The 26,826-nt window shown below is 46.8% G+C and overlaps 2 protein-coding genes across 2 annotated transcripts; both read right to left on the minus strand.

Annotated features, from left to right (window-relative positions):
• Positions 1-373: 373 nt before the first annotated feature.
• Positions 374-26,826, minus strand: LOC117053339 (RING finger protein 37-like). Its single transcript, XM_033161009.1, has 5 exons — positions 26,741-26,826; positions 8,914-9,014; positions 6,382-7,561; positions 3,349-3,510; positions 374-626 (listed from the first exon to the last, which is right to left on the minus strand). The coding sequence occupies exons 2-5, from the start codon at positions 8,965-8,967 to the stop codon at positions 418-420; spliced, it is 1,605 nt and encodes a 534-aa protein (XP_033016900.1). The 5' UTR covers positions 8,968-9,014; positions 26,741-26,826; the 3' UTR covers positions 374-417.
• LOC117053338 (FAST kinase domain-containing protein 5, mitochondrial-like) lies at positions 16,782-26,818 on the minus strand. Its single transcript, XM_033161008.1, has 2 exons — positions 26,741-26,818; positions 16,782-19,496 (listed from the first exon to the last, which is right to left on the minus strand). Exon 2 carries the CDS (start codon positions 19,459-19,461, stop codon positions 16,963-16,965), a length of 2,499 nt encoding a protein of 832 aa, XP_033016899.1. The 5' UTR covers positions 19,462-19,496; positions 26,741-26,818; the 3' UTR covers positions 16,782-16,962.

Consider the following 26,826-nt stretch of genomic DNA (forward strand, 5'->3'; position numbering starts at 1 on the left):
ACAGCCCCTCCCTGAGGAACAAGAAGCCGCCGAGGCCTGAGCCACCTGGAAAGTAGCAAAATAACAGAGCACAGTTACACGGACACACCACTTTTATATACAAATGACCTTTTTTAAATTAGAGAAGCATATGGCTTTATTATCCTTTGACCGCTTTAGCTCTGGCACAACGTGCAACGCTGTAGCTGCAGCGAGATTCTCTCCAAGCGCAGCAAGTCCTCTTCAGAACCTCGCAGTTTCCTTTTGAAAGGTCTCCCATCCTGGCACGACTCAAAGGAGATGGGGGGGGGGGGAAGCGTGTGGAAAAGCCACGGGTCTCCTCTGCTCCTTGGTCGTCGTCCCCCCCTCAACAGCTCACTTTTGTTTTGTTTTCTGTTGGATCATCCAAATTCCAGAGAAAACGTCGCGAGAACGGTGTCAGAAGTGGACCCTCAGGATGTCGTGCGTGGCAACCAGCCTCTTGCAACTCATGCACAGTATCGATAAGGACTTCTGCTTCTCGGCCAAGCAAGAGCGGCACACCAGGTGGCCGCAAGGGAGCTGGTAAACGGGCTCCGTTTTGAAGTACACGGAGAAGGTCCGGGAGCAGGAAGAGCACCCTTGGGCGGAGTCACTTCTACTGTGCTCTGCAAAAAAACAAAAACAAAGGAGGAAGAAGCACACGTGAGTGCCCTTGGGGTCTCCTGGTCAGCGATACAAGCCCAAACAATGGGAATTCCCACTCACTGTTGGAAAAACGCCCTGGGGGTGAGCCTGCAAGCCCCCGGAACTCGGAGCATCCTCCAGTATGCGCAGCTCCGGAGAAGGCATTCTCCCCTCATCTCCAGCGACATAAACCAGCTGGTATTATGCACACTAGTCTTCTAGCTTACACAGCAAGAAGCTTGAAGCATCGTAGAGCTAATCTACTATTTATTTACACACTATGTACAGACAAAGGCATAATGGTGTCTGTTCTCTTCAGCTCATTTATCATGCTCTTCTCAGACAGGCATGTGATTTATAACAATCTCATCTGCAGCATCCGACTGCATGAAATACTAACACTCACCGCAGAGACCATCAAGTGGAACCTTGAGCACCTTTTGCAAGACCCAGCCTTTGGAACTCTGGTCAACATGAGTCGGGAAAGGGTGGGGAAGTTTGATGGAATATTATGTATTATTGTTACTGCATTTGTATCCCCCCTTTTCTTCCGGGGAGCTCAAGGATGGTGTACATGGTCCCCCCCCCTTCTCACTTAACCCCCCCACAACAACCCTGTGAGGTAGGTTAGGCTGAGAGGCAGTGACAGGCCCAAGGTGACCCAGCAAACTTCAGCGCAGGGTGGGGATTCGAACCCTGGTCTCTCCCAGGTTCCTAGTCTGACACTCTAAACACTACACCACCAGTCTGTTTTTCAATCTATTTTGCTATTGTCACCAGCCTCTGGGATGGAGGAAACTATAATCTCTGAATATAGCCTGACTCTCCTGAGATATGCACTCAGAACATAGGATCTGTATACATCAAGGAGAATGTCAACATGCATATTAGATAATCAAACAACTCAGAGGATTGATTGTTTCCCCGCCCCCCTAAACATACAAACATTACTTAAGGTCCCACCCATTTGACTGCAAGTGCTCCGCAAATCTACACAAGGCACGCTAATCTTGCAGAGCACACATACCCTGGATGGATGAGGTCCACGGCTTCCTCTAATGGCTCTCTGATGCGGCTTCTCTTTGCAGGAGAAACACCACAATGCTGTGGAATTCACAGCCACAAGATGTGGCTCTGGCCACAATCTTGAGATGTTTTGCTCCTTCTCTCATAAGGCCACTTCCGCATTGAGCAGGAGGTGGATTTGCAGGCGTCACGACCCGACCACGCACGTAGGGGCTGAGTTCAGCCCCTGCGCGATTGGTAGAATATCCCCCATGCCTCCCGCAGGCCGACCAATCCGGTCGGCCTCGGGGCGTGTCCTGGTTCCTTTAAACTAGAGGCGGGCGGGAAACTCGCCCTCTTTGTCCCGCTTCCCAGCCGCTTAGGTTCACCCGCCCACCCACCCTTTAGATTCAGCTTCGACCTTGCTATGGACTTCGGTTGGTCGCCTTGGTTGGCCGGGGGGCCTGGTAGGACTTTTCCCCTCTTGGACTAGCCAAAGGGTTTTTTCCACCTACCTCGTTGCAATCGCCACAACTCTTGGTTTGGCGGTTAGGCATTGGGAAATTTCCATGGAGGTGAGGAGGGGAGGAAGCGTCATCAACTGCCCCTCAACTGAAGGGTATTCCGGTAAAGGATTCCGGGGGCGTGGCCCTGTCCGAAGCCCGGGGAGCTGAGGGCCCAAGGCACGCCCCTAACGGTGATCACAGGGGGAGTTCCGGCCGATGTACATCACTGAGGTTCCTTACTGGTGGTTAACCCTTCCCTGACTTCCAACACACGGGTTGGGGGCGGATATAGCTGATAGGGTCCAATGCCTAAGCCAATACCGCTCAGCATCCGTAACCAATAAAGTTGTGGCCTTTACGCCCATTAAAATTTACATGATGAGTCTGTGTCATTATTTCCACGGGGAGGGGAGGGGAGGGGAGGGACATTGCCACGCAATACTAGAACTCAAGAACATCCCGTGCAGCAGAATGTTGGAAGGTCCAGGACCGGCAAAAGGAAGTTCTCCTTCCTGCAGCACGTGGTTAAACTCACACCTGCAAGAGTGATGGCCACCAACCTAGATGGCTTTAAATCAGTGTTCCCCAACCTTGGGCCTCCAGCTGTTTGTGGACTACAGCTCCCATCATCCCTTGCTAGCAAGGCCAGTGGTCAGGGATGATGGGAGTTGTAGGCCAAAAACAGCTGGAGGCCCAAGGTTGGGGAACACTGCTTTAAATGATTAGACAAATTCATGAAGGGCTACTAGGCAGGATGGCTATGCTCCACCTCCACGGCTGGAGGCAGCCATGCTTCTGAATATCAGCTGCTGGAGACTACAGGAGGCGAGAGGGCTGCTCTTGTGCTCGAATCCTGCTTGCCGGTTTCCCACAAGCAACTGTGTGGCCACCTTGAAGACCAGGTGCTGGCCTAGGGGTGACACTGGCCTGATCCAGGAGGCTCTCCTTGCATTCATTCTTATGAAGCGGTCACTTTCAGGCAGCATTTGAAGTTAGACCTGGGGCTGCAGGTTTCCCACCTGTGCAATCTATGTCTTGCTAGGCTGCTGGGAAGCCGAGGGCTCTTCCTCATGCAACAAGCATTAGGAGCGCTTCGCAAACTTTGCTTCCCACCACCCCCTTTCCGAAAGAGGAAGGCAAGAACCGCCGTTCCCCAGGCCAGCAACCCTGCAGTGTCGTGCTGCCTCTTTACCGTGTCCGCTGCTTGCGTTCCATGGGCCAGGGCAGCTGCCGCCAGTGTGTGGTTGCTGCTGGCCTTTCGTCAAGCTAGCTGTGAACAGCGGCATGGAGCTGAGCGCCGAGTTCAAGGCGCTATCTAAACTGTCCGAAAGCCTCTGTTCGTGAGAAAGCAGATCTGCGGAGAGATTTGCAAAATCATCATCATCAACATCTGGAAATAGTCACTCTGGATTTATAAAGGGAGCAGGCAGCAAAACAATGGGCAAGTCAGTCTTTCATGCTGTGCTGCAATAAAAAATTAAAAAAGCAAGTTTAAAAAATAAAACGGAAGCATTCCAGTGCCCTTCTTTCTTTCTTCCTACCAGCGGCCAGGATCCAATGTTCTCTGTGTGCTAGCGCAAGGGGTCGATAAAAGGAGTTGCGCAGCAGAGGAGTCAAGGCAGAGACTCTCATCTGAATCCCCTCCTCTCCACCCTTCCAAACACATGTTCAATTAATGTTTTAAATCCTAATTAAACATGTGGTCGACCAACACCCAACACCCCTTTTTGACAGCCCTGGATCACTGTGGGTGGAGCCGCCCCAGGCTGCCTTGACCGACTCAAGGAAAATCGCAGATCAACCTGACCTATGTCCAGCCTACCAAAGGGGGTGGGGTGGGAGAGAGAGAGACAGAGAGAGAGAGAGAGAGATGGGATGGACTCGAAAAGAGCACTTGCTACCGCAGCTTGCTGTATCATCCAAATCGAACCTTAACTTGACCTTAACTACGGCTGACTTGAAACAAGCCAACTTCAAACGGAAGTTCAAGACGCTGGCTTGTTTGACCACAACTTGCTCCTTGCAGCTGAGTTGGAGGGTGGCAACGGGCACAAACCCAAGTCTTGTTGATTTTAAAATAGGAAGAAGAAGCCTGAAGACCATGAAGTTGTAATGAGCTTTGTGGCAAAATCACAAAGTTATTTATACATGTTTTAAAAAACAAATTCTGAAAATGAAGCTAATCTGTTTTCTTTTCTTTCTTTCTTTTTTAAAGTAGGATACACATTTTGTAACCTCATCTCTGAAACCAATGCATTTCCCCCAGGGGGTGCTCAAGTTTGCACAGGACCGGCACCCTTTTTTGTTGTTTTTAAAAAGTGTGGTACTTACTGCAACAACGTGATGTACCAACACCTATTTTTCTAGAAAAAAGCACTGTCTGTAATTGTATTAATTTGAAACAAAATATAAAAAATCCTTCCAGTAGCACCTTAAGAGACCAACTAAGTTAGTTATTGGTATGAGCTTTCGTGTGCCTGCACACTTCTTCAGATACCACAAAAGCATGCACACGAAAGCTCATACCAATAACTAACTTAGTTGTTCTCTTAAGGTGCTACTGGAAGGCATTTTTAAAATTTTGTTTCGACTATGGCAGACCAACACGGCTACCTACCTGTAACTGTATTATTTTGGAAAGCTGAGGGCACTTCCAGACTGCCGTTCTTTCCGAGTAGGATCCAATCACACGCCAGCAGATTTAGGGCACACAATTGTACCTAATTAGTGCTCTTGGGCAACAAACCACCCTAAAAATTGACTTTTTGCAGTAAGGAAAGTGACGGGGAAAGGAACTGCAAAGTGTGAGATGACGTTTATTTTGACGCAAGGTCGTCTCCCCGCCATGCAAACAAATTGGGATGAATGCTCAACGAACACGGTTGTCTGGAAATGTGGTGGGATGGTAAACAGAAAGACAGGAAGCAATCCACAAGCTGACAGAGGCGGCCAAAGCTGGGCAATAGAAAACCTGGGGTGGAATACGGCATTTTTACCTCCTGACCACTATAGGGACAAAAATACTAAAATATTCAGTGGACACTGCCCAGTTCTGTTTCTTATCTTTAAAATGATGGGGTCAAAAGACTCTTTTAAAGAGGTTCTCAGATACTTTTAGGATCAGAATTCCCTATTGCCCAATGGAGATGTGCAGAATGAACAGGCCTGGAAATATCAAGGACTTGACTCAAACGAAACAGAAAAGGAGGCAAACAGTAATGGAGGTCATAAGATTAACCAGCAAAAGAATGCAGCAGAGCCAAGAGGAAGGATGCGTCCAAAACAGAAGACAGCTCCCTGTGAAAATGGCCTAGTCATGTTGCCACTCTAACCATCTTACAGCTGTAGCAACAAAGGTGTAGCTTATTCCTGCTGCACCAGTGCTTAATTTTCCAATGCTGAAAATGTTCCCATTTTGTTAATTCATTGGTAATAATCTATGGCTGCCAACTGCAAATGCAACATTAGGCAAGCTGGACAGCTTCAAGGTTTTTAACTGTTATCTGTTTGCTCTCCAGGGCAGTCTTTGCCAACCTGGTGCCCTCCAGATGCTTATTTATAAAAGCATTTCTGTGCTGCCTTATCATAATGGTGTACAACGTTAACAACTTAAAAAATCATCCCAAATGATGCAAATAACCATTAAAGTGACTGGTTAATCAATTTAAACTGCTGCACGGGCCCATTGCCAGAAAAATGTCCTCAAGAGATGTTTGAAACTCAAAAGGCAAGGATGCCGGCTGAACCTCAGCTGGAAGAATGTTGCACAGCAATATGAGACCAGCAGAACTGCATGCCTGACTCCCTAGTTGAGGCCAGCCAGGCCTGCACAACACTGGGGACAACAACGCCCCTCTGAATGTTCTTGGTGCTGGAAGGAACAGATGGGACTTAAAACATCTGGAGAGAAGCAGGTTGACAAAGGCTGCTCAAAGGAGCCAGAAGAGTTCCTGAGGCAAACTGAAAATTTATCCATGCAAATTGCCCCGTGCAAACTATCCAATAATATAGTTTGCATAGGAAATTCATTCCCCCCCCCAACCTCTGCTCCCCATCCACTCGCCATTCAAAGAGTCACATTATAGACCCGAACAGTCAAATAAAGCTTTTTAAGAAAAAATAAATAAATAAAAGGGGGAAAAAGAGGATTTGAAAGAAGCAGCACCAGCAACCCAGGCTGTTTGCCAACGGGCTCCTTCTGCATATTAAGAGGACAGAGGAGTACCTGTCGAGCAGTCCATCTGGAAGGAGTTGGCATCGCACTCCGTTTTCATTTTTTTAGCACGGGACTCAGAGGTAGACGTGGCAACAAGGTTTGTCGCGGGGAAACGGAAGGGCTCCGTGCTGCTGCGTTGGCCGCCCGGCTTCTGCTCTACGAGGTCCATTTTCCTTTTGAGGGAAGACATGGCTATGGAGGAAGCTACCACCGTCCCCGTGGCCTGAGCCCTCCCCAGGAGGCGAGTGCTGGGAATGCTGTGCTGGAGCAGGAAGTGGTCTATCCTCGCCTTGAGAGAGGGGTGGGGCAGGGGCTGCGAGTGATGGCTGAAGGCCACCCCCGTGAAGGGATCACTGGGCACTCTCCCCCAGGACGCCTCGCTCCGGTTGCACTTCTCCAGCGTGCTCTGATCGATCACTTTGCCCGAGGGCAGCAGCATGGGGAGAGTCATTACCTCCAGGGTGATCGGGTCCAGGAACTCCTCGGGAATGTCCGGGATGGCGTCCATCAGCTTCTGCTCCTGGCTATCCGGGTTGCCAAAGGGCGCCAGGTCGCTCTCCATTGGCGACGGGAGGCCGGCAGCCTGTCCTCCGAAGCCTTGCATGGCCCGCAGCACGTCGTCCACCACCTCGTGGGGGCAGGATTTGGCCGGCTGGCCCCAAACCTCCACTTTCTTGATGCAAGGGAGACCGCCACCAGCCACATGGGTGATGCAGATCTTCAAGTGCGAGACGCAGCTCAGGGAGCTCGGGCCTTTGTTCCACAGGTCCAGAGACGCCGAGCCAGAGAGGGAGAAGAGAGTGTCCATCTGCTGATGGAACGGAAGCCTCGGCCGGAAGCCTCGGTGGCTGAAGGTCACTTTGCTTTGATTCTTCAGCACCGCTTTGCCCACCAGCGTGAAAGCTTCCTTGTCCAACGGGGGCCTGGCATCCAGACCTGAGAAGGGAGAGTCCGAGCTGCTCCAAGAGGCTTTGCTGGGTGAGGTAGATGTGAAAATATCCAGCCCGGTGATGTTCTGATAGCCGCCGGAGGAGACGTCTATATTAATCCGGAAGATTTCTACGTTGAAGGGGAAAGAGAGTGTCACGTGGACCGGGGGCTTGATGAAGTATTCGCAGCGGAAGCCTCGGTTTCGTCTGGCAAGGTCTTCTGAGACCAGGTTTTCTACTTCGTATCCGTCAGCTGAGATCTACGGGTAACAAAGAAAAGGACTGACAATATTTCCCGCAGTCTTTGCATGCCGGCGTAACAACACAGAAAAGAGACTGGAATCCTGTAGCGACAACAAAAAAGGACTCGCCCTCAATGAACGCTCCCATGGATTTCAACAGGAGAGCTAAAGCACATGCTTAAAATTCTCCGATTGAAATAACTGGGAGTGGAACATTTAACTTTCTTTACCGCATGCCCCTAACTCGCCACCTTTTTATTGTGGCCGATTGGCTCGAGTTACACAGACACACTTTGCACACCCCCCCCCCCGAAAGAAGAAAAAGTTTAAGTGGGGGGGCATCTGTTTCAAAAGAACCTCTCATCACCCCGCTACCTTATCCTAAACCGATCTGCAAGTCCCCCTCCTCACACGGTGGGATGCCCAGCTTAAATATCCCAAGCAGATACTCTCTTACAACCTTCTCTTGAAATCCTGGAGGAGGAAAAGCGTGCAAGGAGCCCTTTTGGATCAGATCAAAGGCCTCTCAGCTCCAGCATCCTTCATCCTTCTCCCCACAGTGGCCAATGTCTCCAGGTAGCCCACAACCTCTGGTGGTGTTCAGAGGAAGATTCTCTCTAAGCCTGAAGGTCCCACCACAGGGGAGCTTTGGTTTTTCCTCCAGTACTAAAACATCTGCCTACAAGAGAGTGCAATTGACCAAGCTGTAAAGCAGCAAGGCCACTGACCTGTCTTGCCACTACTCTAGTTTCTGATCTTCCATTATGATGTCACTTCCCTGGCCAGTGACTTGCAAGAGAAGGCGGTCCAACCAAATTCTCGCTTTTTTTTTAGCTCCACCGGAAACAAATACAGCATCTGAGCCAGCTATAGTTGGGTCTATATCTCCTTCAGGCCTTTGCTGAGCTACTGATTTTACTAGGGGTGGGGGGGAACAGCTGTCTGATCATGATTATAGGGCCAAGGTAGACCTACCAGTCCAAGCCAAAATGGCAAGCTGGAAGAATCTAGTTTTTGTTTGCAGGGTGATGCTGGTGTGGTGACAGGATTACAGAACCCAACCACATGCTGCCTGATTAGGCGGGTTGAACTGCACAAAATGATCTGCTGAAGACGTTGACAACCCTGGGTGTCATTAAGCCACATTTCCTCAGAAAGGATATGCATGAGCAGTAGTGGCGGCGGCAGCAGCAGCAGCAGAAAGCCTCTGTGCATAAGCAGTGTCAATTTAGCTCTGCAACGAGCTGCTGAGTCAAAGCACTCCTTGATCTCTAGAATGTTAACTCCTTTGACCCTGAGATACTGCGCCAAGTCTCCACCCTCTGCTTTCTTAACCTGGAGCAAGGTGTGTGTGTGAGGGGGGGGAATACCTTGTTGCAGTGAATTCTTGGCTTGAATTGCGGGAGGCAAACATTTATCACCATCTTTGTGGCTCAAGGTGGAAACCAGCTCCCCAATCTTCAACTTGGCTCTAAAATAAAGCACACAAGTGGTTTTTTTAAATAAATAAATAAATAAATAAATAAATAACTGTGGCGAACAAGTTTGGATTTGAGATCCCGCTTTATCCCAACCTGTCAGGGTTGTCCCCGGCACAGCACAAGGTGGTGGAAGGGCTCTCGGGGTGCTACAGAGAGCCCCGGCCCCACCTGACCAGCAGCACCTCCTCTGGCAGCAGAGGAAGCAGCAAGGCTTTGTCGCGGATTGCTCCACAGCGCTGTAGCAGAGAATTACAAAAGCCACAGGTTCTTCCTTGCAGTATTGTTTTATTGTGAGCTATATACATACAGACAGTTCATACAAAGACAAGTAGGACAACTTCACTCTCACTCTCTGACTCCACTCTACACCACCACACCCTGCTTAACAGGTTCCCCTTTAATACAAGACAACAGCCAGTCATCTATCGGCCCACTCTTGCTGAGTCTCTCTGACACAGTAAGGTTTGCAGGTCTATTGCATCAGCTTCTTTTACTTTGCATGCAAGCTCAAGCCTGCAGACTTACTAGGCTACACAACATTCTATGTATCCCGACAGGCTTCCAGCGGGGAGGGGCATGCATTTCAGGGTATGGAGGGAAGAGACTCTGAGGATGCTGGAGAGACCCTGCACTCCCCCAGCTCAAGGGGCTATGAAGGAGACGCGCAGCTTCCGGCGCCCCAAAGGCGTCGAGGGGTGAAAGGAAAGGATGGGAGGTGGGGTTTCCGTATACCGAAGCTCTTTTGTTGGGGTCAGAACCGGAAGGGGCCGTTCCTGGATTCTACCGACGTTTGATACAGACACGAACTTATTAGCTCTGCACTGTACATAGTTTGCACAATAAAACTATTAAAGAAAACTTGGAGTTTTGCTTGCTTACTCATAAGCAACTAACCGAGGACCTTACACTACCCGAAGGAGTCTCAAAGTGACTCACATTCTCCTTTCCCTTCCTTCCCCACAAAAAAAACACTCTGTGAGGTGAGTGGGGCTGAGAGACTTCAAAGAAGGGTGACTAGCCCAAGGTCACCCAACAAGTGATGTGACAGAATGACTGAACATCTTGCTAAAGAACTACTAGGGACAGATCCACACCATAGGTTTAAAAAACATCTAAAGGACATGACTTTCCCCAAAGAACCATGGGAATTGTAATTTGTTATGGGTGCCGGGAACTGCAACACTATGATGGGAAAACTACAGTTCCCAGAGTTTTTTGTTTTTTGGGGAGGGGGGAGGGAGTCACATGCTTCTAATTTTTGCTGGGTGTGCTTTAAATGCATGGTGGATCTGTCCTAGGAGTTCACTGGGTTGTCCGAACATGACATGCAGCTCCAGGTTTTGCTTCCACCGACTAGTCCCAAAGAGGCTGTGAAAACACTGAAGATTTGCATCTAGACGTTTTGGGGACAAATAAGGGTGAACAAGCTGAAACTTAATCCAGATAAGGCAGAGAGATTATGGGTAGCTACACCTGCTGCAGAAAGAGGTGGGCACTCCCCAAATTTGCACTGGTGGTGGTGGGAGGGGGGAGGTTTCCTCCTGGATATGGTGTCGTCAATACCTTTAGCTATCTAAGAAAGCAAACCTTGTCAGAGTTACACGCACCCTGCTTACATCTAGACTAGACTATTTTAATGTGGGCTACCTTTAAGTCATCCTGAAACTATTGATCGGTGCAGAATGCAGCTCTGCCTGGCTGATTGTTGAAATCAAGCCACTAGAGCATATATATATGAAGGAACGCAGAGTTAGCTTCGCCCGTTACCTGTTTGTTTCTGGGACCAATTTAACGTCCTCATGATGAGCTTTGAGGCCTTAACAGTTTGGAACCAAATTACTTGAAGCAACACCTACACCCAAGTGGACCTTGTGTGGGAGTTAAAATGGGCCTCAGAGACTCTACGAATGGGCCTACCTCCAATAACTGATAAATTAGTGTCTTTTTAGTGATGGCCCAATGGCTACCAAACTCCTTTCCATAATGCACAGCCCCTAAGTGAAGCATGAAGCACTTTTTGTTCTGAGCTACTTCTAACTCACTCTTTTAACTATTTTCAGCTCAAGCTAAATGGGCATTTCAGTGCTCTCAGCCTCTCACTTTTAGCTGCTTTGATTATAACATTTGTTTTGGTGATTTAAATATTGCATTACAGCACAGTAAGCGATTACACACACAAAGCGATGCCCAGGCCTAATTAGGGCTTTCCAGGCCTTGGAAGATTGACTCACCAAGCCAAGGCTGCAGTCACCGAAACAGAATGTCTAGTTGCCATTTTGGACGGTTCTAAAGTCCTATTTTTGAAAAGATGGACTGGCTGTGATTGATTAAACACCTAAATAATAATAATAATAATAATAATAATAATAATACCTTTATTGTCAATGTACAACCTGTGTACAATGAAATTAACCAAGGTTGTTCAGAAGACAACCTTGAGCCAAGTTAAGAACTCTGAGTACTTAAGAGAAGAAAACTCATTTGATCCAGGGACAGTCCACACACATAGGCTCATTCCGACCTCTTTTTCTTAATAGCTCCTGCTCCTGCTCAGGCTGCATGGAAAAAGCATTTTGGTCCCAGAAATTCATTCCGATTGTGCAGACAAAATATAACAGATAGAATTCTACAGGATGTGGTATTAGTGTGTGAAAACAGTCCAGATCCAATGATCCCCAGGCATCCGCCTCCAGATGATGGAGTTATCAGGCGGTATCCTGGCACCCAGGCATCTTCATTTGGTGTCAAGTGGTCGAATGCAAGGTGCAAAATGTGCCTGGTGCCCTGCTAATTTTGAACACTGCACACCCCTTACTATCCTGGAGCATTTTGGCAGGTTGGCATGTGTTCTTGGACCCTGTTAATGCCTCTTGCTTGTCTGGATGAAATACAGAGGGGTGTGTGTGTGTGTGTGTGTGTGTATATATATAAAAAGCCAACTGTACAATAGTATTTACATTCATTGCTCCAGCCACCACTGTATGTGCCCCCACCCCCAGAAAGGGAATAAGGCCCTTGGAATAAGGTTCCCCCACCCTGGATGTAGTGCATGAAAAACTGATGTAGCTAGCATCCGTCGTACTACAGCTCTGCTTCTATCATATCAGCTCAAGCAGGATGGGTGAAAAGATGGTCCTTGGATGTGAGAGCAGAACCTGCAGTCCCAGCCAGGGTTGACGACGACCACCACCCCTCTCCTCGGGAAACAGAAGAGCCAGTGTGGTGTAATGGTCGGAGTGTTGGACTAAGACATGGGAGACCAGGGTTCAAATCCCCAGTCGGCCCCGAAGATCACTGGGTGACCTTGGGCCAGTCACAACCAGAATTCTACAGGATGCATTGCTGGTGTGTGGAAACAAGTCAAGATCCAAGGCCCCCAGGCATGCACCTGCAGATGGTTGAGACGTCAGGCACCACTCCTGGTGCCCAGGCATCTTCACTTTGTTGCAAGTGGCCGACAGCCAGGTGCGAAATGTGCCTGGCTAATTTTGAACACTGCTTTCAGCTTGCTATCCCTTTTGAGTTTCGTCAACACCCTCCCTAGTTTAGCTCAGCAATAACCCCCAATATACCTTTAAATGAAAAGGTCTTTGAGTCTGATCTCTGATCCATGATTGCTAAGGCTCGGTTAGTTCCCTCCTCAAGCACGAAGCCTGCCTATTGGCGACATCTTCCGATTCCCTTCAACAAGCAGAATCTTATCTGTTTGGGGAGGGAGAAATCCAGGACAGCAAAGGTTGAGTGCTGACAGAAAGGTAGCAGGTCTAGCACAGCAAATCTCAAAGGGTGAGGCAGGAGAGGATGGCAAGTGCAGTGGGAAGATTCAAGGACAATCAAAGAAACATTTATACACTTTAGTGTACTTTGGGTTCACTGGCTGTCATGCAGAAAAGTTTTAGATTGGGTGTTGGAAGTGAAGAACAAATTAAGAGTTTTTGGAACAAGAAGGCAACCCTTTGCAGCACCAACTGGATGCCAATGACTGGCGTGCAAGGCTGGCATATTTGGGTCAATATCTTTACCCATCTGAATGAGCTCAATGCCAGTATGCAAGGCCACAATGACAATATCCTCGCAGCTACAGACAAAACAAGCTGCATTTTTAAAAAAAAAAAGGTCCCGCAACATACACTGAAAATGTTCCCGCAGGTAAAAAAGACAATGAATTACATGGCCTTGTACAGGAACATCTTGCAACACTGGTAGAAAAGACTGACCATTACTTCCCATCATCTGCAGAAAATTTAGACTGGGTTAGAGACACCTTTGCAAATTGCAGCCGTTCAGGACTGACATTGAATGAGGAGGAAATGGCCTGCATTTTAAGTGTTTGTACCTTGAAAATGAAACACAGGAGTATGCTACTGGACTCTTTTTGGATATACAGGTGAAACTCGAAAAATTAGAATATTGTGGAAAGGTTCATTTCTCTCAGTAATTCAACTTAAAAGGTGAAACTAATATATGAGATAGACTCATGACATGCAAAGCGAGATATGTCAAGCCTTTATTTGTTATAATTGTGATGATTATGGCATACAGCTGATGAGAACCCCAAATTAACAATTTCAACTTTGGGGTTTTCATCAGCTGTACACCATAATCATCACAATTACAACAAAGGCTTGACATATCTCGCTTTGCATGTCATGAGTCTACCTCATTTATTAAACTCCAGTAGCTAATGAAAACAATTGCTTACATAAATGGACTTTTCCACAATATTCTAATTTTTCAAGTTTCACCTGTACAGCCAGAAACCATATCCAAACCTCTCTCCAAGAGCATGGGCTGTTCTTCTGCAGTTCTCCATGACATATTGTTGTGAACAGGGATGTGACAAATAAAGATTGGAAAAGAGAAAGGCTTCTTTGTGTTGATGAGATGAGAGTTTGTCTCAAATTAGAGCTAATATGAATGAGATTACCTGGCAAAAGCAATCTCACACCCCTCATTGAGTTTGTATACCTGCCTAATGTACATATGTAAGAGGCTCGTTTATAATTATATTTTGGAAATGATTCACATTCTTATTTAGCTGGATTGTTTTACACTTTCTGGATGTCCTGTGATCATATTTTAAAGTAGTCGTGTTCTATGTTATGAATCAGGCACTGGTAGTTGTTGTTTCTTTTTTGTTTGCAATGTATTTATCATCAATTTAAAAATTGTTGTGGCGCAAGGAATTTTTTTATTCTGAAGGTGTGGCCCAGAGACAAAAAGTTTGAGAACCACTGGTCTAGCAGGATGCAAGGGGTGCTACGGCCAACTTCATGTTGTCATGGAAGGCCAAAACTAGATTTTATTCTAGTTGTGCTGTCATAAAATCCCACCCGTCACTTAGCCAATGGGAGCTTCTGCACTGGCCCCAAAGTGGTGGAATTTTCGTGGGGATCTAATCTGGGAAGGGAAAGGTTAGAGTGATCTTGCCTCCCTGGGCACTGCACTCCCGGTGAACAATGCTCCTTCACTCACACCATTATTAAAAATTAAAAAACCTGTGTGTATTGAAGAGCTGACCAAAGACCCATCTAGTCTAGCACATCTAGTTCTCACAGTGGCCAGCCAGATGTCTGTAGGAAGCCAGCAGGCAGGTTCCTAGCGACACAGCAAGGAACGTCTCCTAAAGGTTTTCCAAGGAAGGTATCCCAGAAATCTAACAAGCTGAGGTCATGCAGCAGGAATTGCTTGTACCGTCTGTATTGCGGGAGCGGTGATAGCCGAGGAAAGGTCCCTAAGGTGGGAGTGCAGAAGCAGGTATAGAGATGGAAAGGCATTCATTCCACTAGCCCACAGATGAGATGCTTTGAGGGGAACAGGGTGGTGCAACAAGCCTTTCCTCTCCATTATGAGGCTCCCCGAAAGGACCCTTGATGCTGTCCCAAATTCGTCTTATGTCTGCTGATGCCCATTTTCTCCTTTGAGTTAAAATTCCTTGTGTGGTGTTCTACCGAATCCTTGTCTGTCACCCAGCTCTACATCCTACCCCTCTCCCCCCAAACCCAGTTTATCTTAGGAGCTTAGTCACAAAAGTCAAACGAAGCTCAAGAAACATTTCGTTTTCAGCCAAGCCTACGTTTTAACAGACCACATCAGACTTGCAAACTAGCCTACAGAATATTCTTTTTTTAAACAAGCCTGTGAGAGCAATCATACCTGCATTGCCATTTGTGGCACATCAAAATCTGTTTAAGGGCCAGGGGCTTCCATTTTACAAGCTTCCTTGCTTGGATGAGATTCATACTTGACAAAGTGGAGTACCTATTGACAACACTGCACTGGGCTGTCCAGGAAGCTAAAAGACACCACTACCACATTTTTGCATTTGAGAATTATGCCCCTTCGCCAGGAAAGCATTCAGCTTATAGAGCCAGATGGGAATACGTATGAAACTTGGAAACAGCTATAGGTCACAGCCCCCCCCCAAAAAAAATTAAAATGAGACTTTCTAAACCCTACAGATAGGGATGTGCGTGGTGCTGTGGTATAAACCACTGAGCCTAGGGCTTGCTGATCAAAGGTCGGCGGTTTGAATCCCCGTGAAGTGGTGAGCTCCTGTTGCTCAGTCCTAGCTCCTGCCAACCTAGCAGTTCGAAAGCACGTCAAAGTGCAAGTAGATAAATAGGTACCGCTCCGGCGGGAAGGTAAACAGTGTTTCCGTGCACTGCTCTGGTTCGCCAGAAGCGACTTAGTCATGCTGGCCACATGACCCGGAAGCTGCATGCCGGCTCCCTTGGCCAATAAAGCGAGATGAGCACCGCAACCCCAGAGTCGTCCGCGACTGGACCTAAGGGTCAGGGGTCCCTTTACCTTTACCTTTAAACCCTACAGAAGGCCTTGACAGAGGGAAGCATGCAATGTTATAGGGAAGTTGACAAAAAAAAATCAGGAAAACCCTTTCAAAAACTATATGCCACCTGTAAAGCAAAGGCAAGGCAGTAAATCCCATGCCACAGAAAAACTGCATATGAATAGCAGTGGCTCTTAACATTATTTGCCGATATTTCTGCAATTGGAAATCTTAAGTGGGCAATTGCTTATTAATTAAGGAATTGATTAAGGATAATTCCTTATTAATCACTGTTTTGTGCACTCAAGATCAATAAATGTGTATTAATCAATTCAAAGTGTGTTCCAGTCATTCATTTGGAACAGCAGAAAAATCCACCCATGACCTCCACCCAGGAATTCTAAACAAGAAGGTGATTAAAGTGTAATAAAGGATGGTGCAAACCTATTAAGTTTATGTGAACACTCCATATTACCCACAACGCCTTTCCTAGAATCATAGAATTGTAGGGCTGGAAGGGACCCCAAGTGCCATCTAGTCACAGCTAAAGAATCTCTGGCAGATGGCCACCCAAGCTCGGTTCAAAAATTTCCAACAAAGGAGAGCCTCTTCTAGAAGAGACTGTAAAAAACAAAATACACAGTTTAAAATGCCAAGCACTTTACAGCGTCACTCTCGCTCACATTTCTCCTAGCCCACCTGGTTATGTAGGCAAAGCTAATTCTCATTTTGCAGATGGAGAATAAGACTCATTTAGAGTGATAAGTGAACTGGGGATCACATCTAGACATCACCACTGGACTGTATTGGTACCATTAACGCTTGAAAAGCTTTCCCCGCTCCCTGTTCACTTTCAAATAAGCTAGCTGTCACTCCAGGGAGGAAAAAGAGCGCATATAAAATCCTATTAGAATAAACATTTTATTTACAGGATAATCACTGCGAGAGACATTCGCAAGCTAGGGGTATGTTGCCATTCCTAAGAATACTGAAGCACAGACCCTGCAAAGAGATGCTGGCAACTGAGCAGCTTCAAAAAGGTACATTAAACGGCAGCGCTAAACTACCTAGCAACATTGCCTGAGACCAAGAGCATCAGTGTATGAGGAAACTTTTCAGAATTTTGGTTCTGAAAACCTGCAGATGGGTCACTGACTACCTATGTCATCTAAAGCGCCAAACACTTTGTGGTGCAAATAGCTCAGCTTTTCCGACCGGCTACGTCTGAGCAAAGGCAGCCACTCCCAGAAGGGCAGTTCTACCGCTACGTATCCCATTTGATGGAGTTGCCTCCTTTTCAAACAGTGGAACCCCAGAAGGCGTTTGGAGCTGTAGCAGTAGTGGTTCTTGCTAGTCACCTGGACGGCTAGTTTCACATCCTGCCCCTGCAGCTCATTCAACCGAGGGGCTGGACCTTTGCATGAAGAGGCCTTGGGTTTGGTTAAAGCATTCAAGATGGCTCCCGTCAATGGAACTCCGTTCGAAAACGTAAAATGATCCCGAGTGGGTGGAGGCGGATCCTGTGGCGCTGCTGCTGCTCTGTTTGGGGTAGACGTTTCTATTTTGCTTTCAGTGTTATTCACGGGGGATTGGCTACTAGGCCTACTGTTTAAAAGCTGACTCATCAAGTCATCTGTAAGGGAAACTCCACTTTCATTGAGCTCCAATTTTACAACTGCCTGAGAGTTAAACGGCAACGGCTTTCGGTCAGGGTCAAAACGAATCTCCAAATCAACGGATCTGGTATGAGGCAAGAGCATGTGATTTTTGACATACTGGGGCCCACCCAACATCTCCTCTAGTAGAGACAGAGCTTCTGTCAATTCTCGCTTTGTTAAAATATCCTTCTTGGCAACGTTCCACAGTGTCTCTGCTACCTCTTGCCTAAGCCGCGGCTCAAGGCGATGGCCTGTGTAACTGGGGCATTCAATCTCCACCGTGCCATCCAGAGTGAACAAATCCTTCCTAAGGTCAAATTCACTCTTGTCGATTAATTCTGCAAACTCAGGACCCAAAGCATAGTCTATCAAGTCGTTTGGGAACCTCTCTGCAAATGCCAGAGCTAACAAAAAGGTGAGGAAATGCTCCGGGAATTTCTGGATTTCATGTATCTTTGCGCGCATCTCTTCCTCGAGGCTGGCATAAAGCTCCTCTGCATTGGGGGGCTCATAGTTCAAGCATCCATATGACCACAAGAATTTGGCAATATCTTTGCTCCGGCAATAAGAAACTCTGGAAGGCAAAGAGGCAGCAACAGCGTTCATAATCCTTTCATCCAGATAATGCAAAGCTGAACAGGCAAGGGTGATGTGCATGACACCTTGAATGCCTATAGTTGGTATCATGGGAGGAACAACATTCCCAAGCTGATTCATAAAGTCAAGATGAACAACATGAGTGTAACGGTACATCTTGAGGACATTCACCAAGGCAAAAGAGCTCATGTCTGACATACAGGCAGAGACTTTATCTCCAATTTTCTGCATGGTATGTTCTGAAAGACCATTGTGTGACTTGAAGAACCCTAAACAAATGGCACCCACTTCCTCTAGTTTGAGAGATTCCAGCTGTTTTAACACCAAGAAGTCTAATTTCTTCATTAACTCTTCAGGGGCTTTACGGCCTTCGCCTATGATGTAGACCAGCTGGACCAGCTGGGGCAAAGAGAGTTCTTTCCAACGCACATTGACACAGCTCAACATGCTCTCCAAGTACTGGGGGATGCTGCGGCCTAAGCACCGCCACAGGTCAGCCACCATCAGCTGCTGGTCTAGCGTCATGTCCCAGACCCGGCGGCAGCACTCCGCTTCGTACACATTCAACATAGAGTGGGAGGGTGGGATGGCCAGGCAGACAAACGCTTCTAAAACCATCATAAGTTCGGAAATATCGAAGAACTGGATCTTCTCAATTCCATAGCGGCAAAGCACAGCAAACTTCATATTGGATTTCATGCTTATTTGTTGTTCCGCTGGCAAGCGGCTCAGCTTGAGGAAATACTCTGCAATTGCTCTTGGTTTCAGGCTACTTTTCAATACGGAGATGTTCTGCAAGATCCGGTCACGTTCTTCCATGGAAATGGGCTGAGGGAACTCGTATCGGTTGTAGCACAGAGATCTGTATTCGGGCCTTTGCTTCTGGAACAGCCTAATATCTTCCTTAGGGTCATAAGCCTCCACGTCAGCTGCTTGCCCGTTGTCTTTCACGGGGTCCAGTTTAGTTGGCTGCCCCAAAGAAGGTCGGATGGGCCGAGTGGGATTGCCTTCCAAATCCAGCAGTGTGTTCTGCGTGCTTGAAAGCTTCCGTGAGCAGGTAAGGTTGCAGGCATTCTGTAATGGTTTGGCACTAATCCTGGGACAGTCACTTTCTAGCGGCCCCTCCTCCAAACTTCTCGAGGCTTCCTCGCAAGATATGGCTTTGGTTCCTGGGTAAGCGGATGGATTAAAAGATACCCGGTATTCTGCAGGCTTCCACAGTCTGAGCATGGTGGCGGGTTTAGAGCCCTCTCCTGCCTCTTTGGTGGGCTGGCCGCCTTTTTCTGCCTTTCGGAAGAATACTGTCTTGCCCCCAGGCTTGCTTGTAGTAGAAAACGCAGCTGTCCTGCAAGGCTGCCCTGCAAATCTTCGGCATATTATCCTCGTAGCCATGGTCACAATTACCAGGTCAGAAATGGTCCCAGGTACTGCAAAAAGGGCAGATGAAGAATGAGTGGCTTTCATCCGTCATGATGGCTTCTCTTTTTCTTTTTTAAGAAAACCTTTTAACACCATAGTAATACATGCCCTGAAAGGCATTTACCCAGCACTTCAAACAATCTCAGCACATGGATATCCACCAGAAAGTTGACTATACTCAGCAGCCAATAATCCTGCTCCGTCCTCTCACACAACCAAGGTATTCTGCAAAAGTGAAGGACAGGTCCCTTATTTTAAGAAATTAGGTGCTCGGTTGATACAGGAATCTCTTTCAGGACTAGAATACACTATGAATTGTATCCATACATTAGTGCATGTCTATGCAGATAATATCCTACGTTAACTTCGAATATTTAAGGTTTGTGCAAATCTTTAGTATGAAAGAAGTAGCAACCCCCCTTAGCAGTATGTGGCCTACAGTGGTTCTCAAACATTTTACAGAAGAAATTCACAAACAGCATTTAAACAAAGATTTAGGACACACCAGTTGGGATCCATTTCTGACCATAAAGTAACAACTCTTTGTGCTGCCTTTATCCTGCCTCTGCAAGCTTGAATAACTAGTGTGATCAAACCTCCCACATCCACTATCAGTGGCCGAAGCTGTTGCTGGCTGAAGTGGAAATGGATCAAACCCAAAGTCTTAAAAAGTGCAAGAAGCAGGGCTGTGATGTTCAGACTTCTGACTGACTAATCAAATGCCCTGGTTAATTGGGCAGAATGTTCAAAATTCAGTTTTTAAGCGGAAGTCCTTAGAAAAAGCACAATCAAAAGCATTCTCACTCCCTTGCAGGACTAGTGTTTTTATTCTTTTTTATATAATTGATTAACCAACTGAGATTTCTTTAGCTGGTGACAACTATAGTTGAAAGCTCTTTATAACTGCCAAATAGCACCCCAACCCTCAAGTCCAACATTTTAAATGTTTCAGGTCTTTGGAAGACAAAGGTACTGGAAACATGCTGGCCCCAGAAAATGAGAAATAAGTGATAGTTTAAAATGCCTTTTTTAAAAACAGGATCACTCGGGTATCTAGAAGCTGTGAACTTTGGAGCCTTATCAGGCTCTTCTTTAGGCATAGATGCTCAAAACAAGATGTAAAAAAAAAAATGGAAGAAGGAAGTTCTTGAATGCTCTACCATGGCTGAGGGCTACCTGAATGCCCCACGCACAATGGGCCTGCTGATTCAGTAACAGTCCATATGGCACTGGCAAGAGAAGATGGCTTTGGAGTCATGCCCAAAGAACCACCTTATATTTAGCAACATCCAGCTTTCAAACAAAATGGCAGTTCCATTTTGAACGTACAGTGGTACCTTGTTGAGCGTCCAGGATCTGTTCTGGAGCCCCGGACGCTCGACAAAAGAGATGCTCGACGAAAGAGACGCTCGACAGAGCGCCGCTGTGCGCGTGGAGTGGTTTTGCACTTCTGCGCATAGCGGCAAACCCAGAAGTAACCTGTTCCGGTACTTCCGGGTTTGCTGCGGACGTCTGCCAAAATGGACAATCAAGGGGGTGGACATTTGCAGAGGTATGACTGTATTTCAAATGAATTCATATTGCTCTGGAAGCAGCAAAGACCAGAGGCTTTCAGCACATTTGTATGTCTGCTACACAACGGCAGCGTGAGATGTCACTGGTTTGGTTCAGACACAATCTGGTTCAAACTATGATTCTAGCAAGCCAGGAAATCCACATGTAGAAAGAGGAAGAATAGGGAGGTGGAAACATGATGTCTGAGTTAAGTCCAAAGGATTTTGCTGAGCATTAAGCACAAATTAAAACTACTACTGCAACGTTGATTTCAAATGCTAAACCACAGAGTCGATGCAGTGTAGCTGACATCAAGTAAACTAAGCCAAAAAATGGACTTGGTGTTAAAAAGGTTTTCAATAAGCTCTCCAGGAACTGCCACCACTTCCTAGAAGGCAGTTTTTTCAAAGTCAAGTTAGTGAAAAAGACCCCCACCCCCAGCCAGCAAAACAACCATTAATTCTCTTCTGTGTCTTATACAGAAGTTACTTAGAAGTAAAAGCATGCTGAAATAACATAACAGACGCCAAAGTCTAGATGTACTACTATAGATAAATCTATGGTGTGACCATACTTGGAATATCTCAAAAAAGATATTGGAGACCTGGAGAAGATGCCGAAAATAGTAACCAAAATGTTTACTGGCCTGGCGCAACTCTCCTATGAGGAAATATTACAAACATTTGAGACTATTTAGTGTAGAACAGGCATGACCAAAGTCATTTCGGGGGCATAATTTGGCCCGCCGGTCGGTTTAATCTGGCCCCTATGGCGGTCTATCTCCTGGGGTAAAACCCTAAAAGAAACTCTACAAGTCGAATCCTAAAAAAAAAAAGCTCAACAAATTAGGGGCAAAATCGTAAAAAAAAGCTCAACAACATCAATCCTAAAAAAGGGGTCAACAACTGTGGTCGGCCCTCACGCTTGTTCACTTCATCAAATCTGGCCCTCTGTGAAAAAAGTTTGGGCACCCCAGGTGGAGAAGAAATGTGAAAAGAGGGAACACGGAAGAAGTGTGGAGTAGAGAGATATCCCCCCCCCCCCGATATAATACTAAAACCCAACGTTCGGGGTTATCCAATCTAGATGAATGGTGGGAGATTCAGGACAAAAAGTAGTATTTTAACTGTACAGTGCTTAGTTAATCTGCTGAATTTGCTTCCTCAAGATGTGAGCGATGTGTAAGAGTGGAGAAATAATAGCTATAGAACCACTGTAGAGTTGGAAGGGATCCCGAGGGTCATCGAGTCTAACCCCTGGCCATTCAGGTATCTCAACTAAAGCATACATGACAGATGGCAATCCAACCTCTGCTTAAAGACCTCCAAGGAAGGAGAGTCCACCACCTCTTGAGGGAGTTCGTTCCACTGTCAAACAGCTGTTACCACCAGAAAGTTCTTCCTAATGTTAAGTCAGAATCTCCTTTCTTGTAACTTGAAGCCATTGGTACGGGTCCTACCTTCCAGTGCAGGAGAAAACAAGTTTGCTCCATCTTCCTTGTGTCAACCCTTTACATATTTGAAGATGCCTATCATATCTCCTCTCAGTCTCTTCTGGAGACAGTACTCCAGGTGTGGTCTGGCCAAGGAAGAGTGGAGAGGTGCTATAACTTCCATTGATCTGGACACTAAACTTCTGTCGATGCAGCCTAGAATAGCATTAGCTGCTGCATCACACTGTTGACTAGTGTTGAGCTTGTGGTCTAAGTAGTAGCAGGGTTGGTCACAACTGAATTCAAGAACCCTTGGTGGAGCTATTACAGCTGCCCACCCACCTCAGGACAAGTTAGGCTAGGAACCAAATGATCCACATGAGGACAGAGGCAGCTTATTTAGCTGACATATCAGGAGAGAGACCATAAAGAAGGTTGATCGCCGAAGAATTGATGCTTTTGAATTATGGTGCTGGAGGAGACTCTTGAGAGTCCCATGGACTGCAAGAAGATCAAACCTATCCATTCTGAAGGAAATCAGCCCTGAGTGCTCACTGGAAGGTCAGATCCTGAAGCTGAGGCTCCAAGACTTTGGCCACCTCATGAGAAGAGAAGACTCCCTGGAAAAGACCCTGATGTTGGGAAAGATGGAGGGCACAAGGAGAAGGGGACGACAGAGGATGAGATGGTTGGACAGTGTTCTCGAAGCTACTAACATGAGTCTGACGAAACTGCAGGAGGCAGTGAAAGATAGGCATGCCTGGCGTGCTCTGGTCCATGGGGCCACGAAGAGTCGGACACGACTAATCAACAATCAGGAGAGAGACTACCGGTACATCTAGCCCAGTACTGCCCATCCTAAATGATCAGCAGTTCCCCAGGGTGGGATACAGAAGATGCTTCTCATCACTTACTACAGGCTTCCTCAACCTTGGCCCTCCAGATGTTTTGAGACTACAATTCCCATCATCCATGACCACTGGTCCTGCTAGCTAGGGATCATGGGAGTTGTAGGCCAAAAACATCTGGAGGGCCGAGGTTGAGGAAGCCTGACTTACTACCTGATCCTTTTTAATTGAGATCACAGCAACCATGCAAACCCTATGATCTACCACTGTGTTAAGCTCCTCCCCAAGCAAACAAAACCCTGATGAATTGCAAAGTAGAACCCGGTATTTTTGCATTGGCCTGAAATTCTCTTTACACTCTTGTTTTACAAAATAGATAGCCTGAGACGGCAATTTGAAGGCTGATGAGGAGAAGAGAGGTTCCTTAAACCGTTACTCTCCAGCTCATTTCCTCTTCAAAATTAAGCTCTCAAGGGGAAAGGAATACATACAGATTTTCAAAAACTAGCAGAACCACACAATATGCTGTTCTGTCAGTACTGTAGTAATTGATCATATACAGAAGAAAAGAGTCTGTTGCTGCCACCTGGTGTTGAGAAAGTGGAGCCACCAGAGAACCAGAAAAAAAGAAAGGCCCAGAGCTTAAATTTATTTTATTTGAAAACCACTCAGATTTCTAGCCCATCATGCAGTGGGCAAAAGCAAAACTTGTCAGAACAGTATGACTGTAACACATAGGCAGGACTAATTGACTGGCTTCTTTTTCCTGCATTGCTACAAGAATTTGCTGGGCTGGTGGGGAGGAAATAAGTGAATTGAGAGTAGGGAGGCCATATTTGTTAAGAGAGTACAGAGAAAACGGGGCTTCTAGTGCCTTTCTAGGGTGGCTCATGCACATTTAGGCAAGTTGAATCATAGTGCAAAAGATGCAGAAAAGACTGCAGCCTGCAGTGGAAATGGGTTAAAAGACACCTGCCCGTATTCTGTGTTAGAGGGCCCCATGTTGTTTCTATAGAAGGACCACTGTGCAGAGGAATGACTCATGGTTTCAGTTGCATCTACAAGAATGCACAGAGTATAGAAGACAAGTAAGATGAATTGGAGCTTTTAATACAGGATGGCAAATATGACCATGTAGGAATTACTAAAACCTGGTGGGATGAGACTTGTGACTGAAATGGTGAAATCTCTTCAAAAGGAATACATCAAACAGGAAGGGAGAAGTAGCAGCATTATAAGTAAGGAATGTTTACACTAGTGAAGAGATGCATGACTTGGGAGCATGAAAGACAGATTGAGAGTATATGGGTAAAAACTGTAGGAGAGGGAAACAACAGTGGCCTAACTAAAGGTGTCTGCTATAGACTTCCATGCCAGACTTGAGTGATACCCTCTTAGAGAAGATTACAAAACATTAAAAAAGGAGTCATGGGAGATTTCAACTACTCCAATATCTGCTGGAACACAAGTTTACTGTTAGGTGGATTTGTAGCTGGTTGACCAACTGAGTGCTCACTAACAGTTCCTCATCATCCTGGGGAAAAGTGACAAGTGGGGTGCCACAGGGTTCTGTCAGGGATTCAATGTTGTTCAACATCTTTACAAACTATTTGGATGAAGGTATCTGGGGGATGCTCATCAAATTAGCAGATGACACAAAACTGTGTCCAGGTCTGGGCATCACAATTTAAGGAGGATATTGATAAGCTGTAACGTGTGTAGAGAAGGGTAACCAATATTATCAAGGGTCTGGAAACCAAGTTTTATGAGGAACAGTTGAGAGCGCTGGGTATGTTTAGCCTGTAAAAATGGAGACTGAGAGGAGATATGACAGCCATCTTTAAATATGCAAAAGTTTGACACATAGAAGATGGAGCAAACTTATTTCCTCCCACTCAGGAGGGTAGTACCCGTACCAATCAATGGCTTCAACTTACAAAAAAGGAGATTCCAACTCAACATCAGGAAGAACTTATTCTGACAGTAAGAGCTGTTGGACAGTGGAACAGACTCCCACTAGAGGGGCGGACTTTCCTTCCTTAGAGGTTTTTAAGCAGAGAGGTTGGATTGCCATCTGTCATGTATGATTTAGTTGAGATTCTAGCAGTATAGGTGGTTGGACTAGATAATCCTAGGGATCCCTTCCAACTCCACAATTATATGATTTCCAAGATAGAGGAATTTACCATCTTTTGTATGCATGGTGTATGCATTCAGTGTGTTTGTCCCTGCCTGTGATGTATTAACAGATGATATATACCCAAAATAGTTCACTTTACCTTGTGTGCCTTGTCTAATTTAGCTTATAAAAGTTTGGCCTGTGTATTTTATGTATAGTGCCTCATTTACAGAAGACCATTGGAAATGGAAATTTATTACTATAACAGAGAAAAAACATATGCATAGGCCCCACAGGGAATGTTAGGTGTTCTTTATAATCATATTACACCATGCACAAGAAATCTGCAGGTGCCTGGTGTCTGTACATGTGATACTTGCCATTGCAATGCTGCTCTGCAAATGTCACCCCCGAAAAGGGCAGAATACACATGGCGGAAGATCAAGGCCTCCTCGGTTAACCCTTCTCTGCCTGAGACCTAAGAGACGGCTGCTGAGCAGACAATCCTGGGCAGCTTCACGTGCTAATCCATAACGGTACCATTAAGGAAAGTGCCTGCTGTGCAAACTGCTTGCGATTCACTCCACTGAGAATGCAATAAAAGCCCTGCAGGATCAGGCCAATGGCCCATCTAGCCCAGCATCCTGTCCTCATGGTGGCCAACCAGGTGCCTCTTCTGGGAAACCTGCAAGCAGGACCCAAGAACGAGAGAACACTCTCCTCTCCTGTGGCCTCTGGCAGCCGGCATTCAGAAGCATCACAGCTTCTGACTGCAGAGGGCAGGGCATAGCAATCGTGGCTAGGAGCCATTCATAGTCCCGGGGGCTCCCTGCAGGTATTTCCACGGGCACGAATTTGCTTCCAATTTACCCTGAATTGTTATTATTTTAAGAAAAAAACAGCCTTTGCCCCACCCTGAAGGGTAAATTGGTATCCATGAAAGTCTGGAGGTGCCAGTAGAGAGATGGCATAAGAGGGGGGGGGGAGGAGGCACCTGGAGTCTATGACGCAAACACGGGGGGGCGTGGTAAGCGGGGGGGAGAGCACTGGCCAGATTACGTCACTCCCAGATGATGACGTGTTCCCCAGGGTCCTATAACGTAGAGCCGTGGGCGGGGGCTGAGGAGAGGCGACTGTGACGTGCCGCGCAGGGGCTCCAAGCATCGCCCCCTCCCCCCTCGAACGCGTCACCCTCCCCCCGCTTTGTATGGTGGGGGGTGTATTTATTTTCGAGAGTACCGCCCCCCGCCCTCAGGACACCGACAGAGCCTCCTGCTTCTCGGACTGCCCTTCACTCACCGGGAACGGCGCTGCCTCCGTCCTCGTCCTCCTTCTCCTTCCTCCGCTGCCGCCGGGTCTCGCCCCTGTCATGCAAGCCTCCTCTT

Source organism: Lacerta agilis, chromosome 9, assembly GCF_009819535.1.
Source record: "Lacerta agilis isolate rLacAgi1 chromosome 9, rLacAgi1.pri, whole genome shotgun sequence".
In the NCBI taxonomy this organism is placed as follows: Eukaryota; Metazoa; Chordata; class Lepidosauria; order Squamata; family Lacertidae; genus Lacerta; species Lacerta agilis.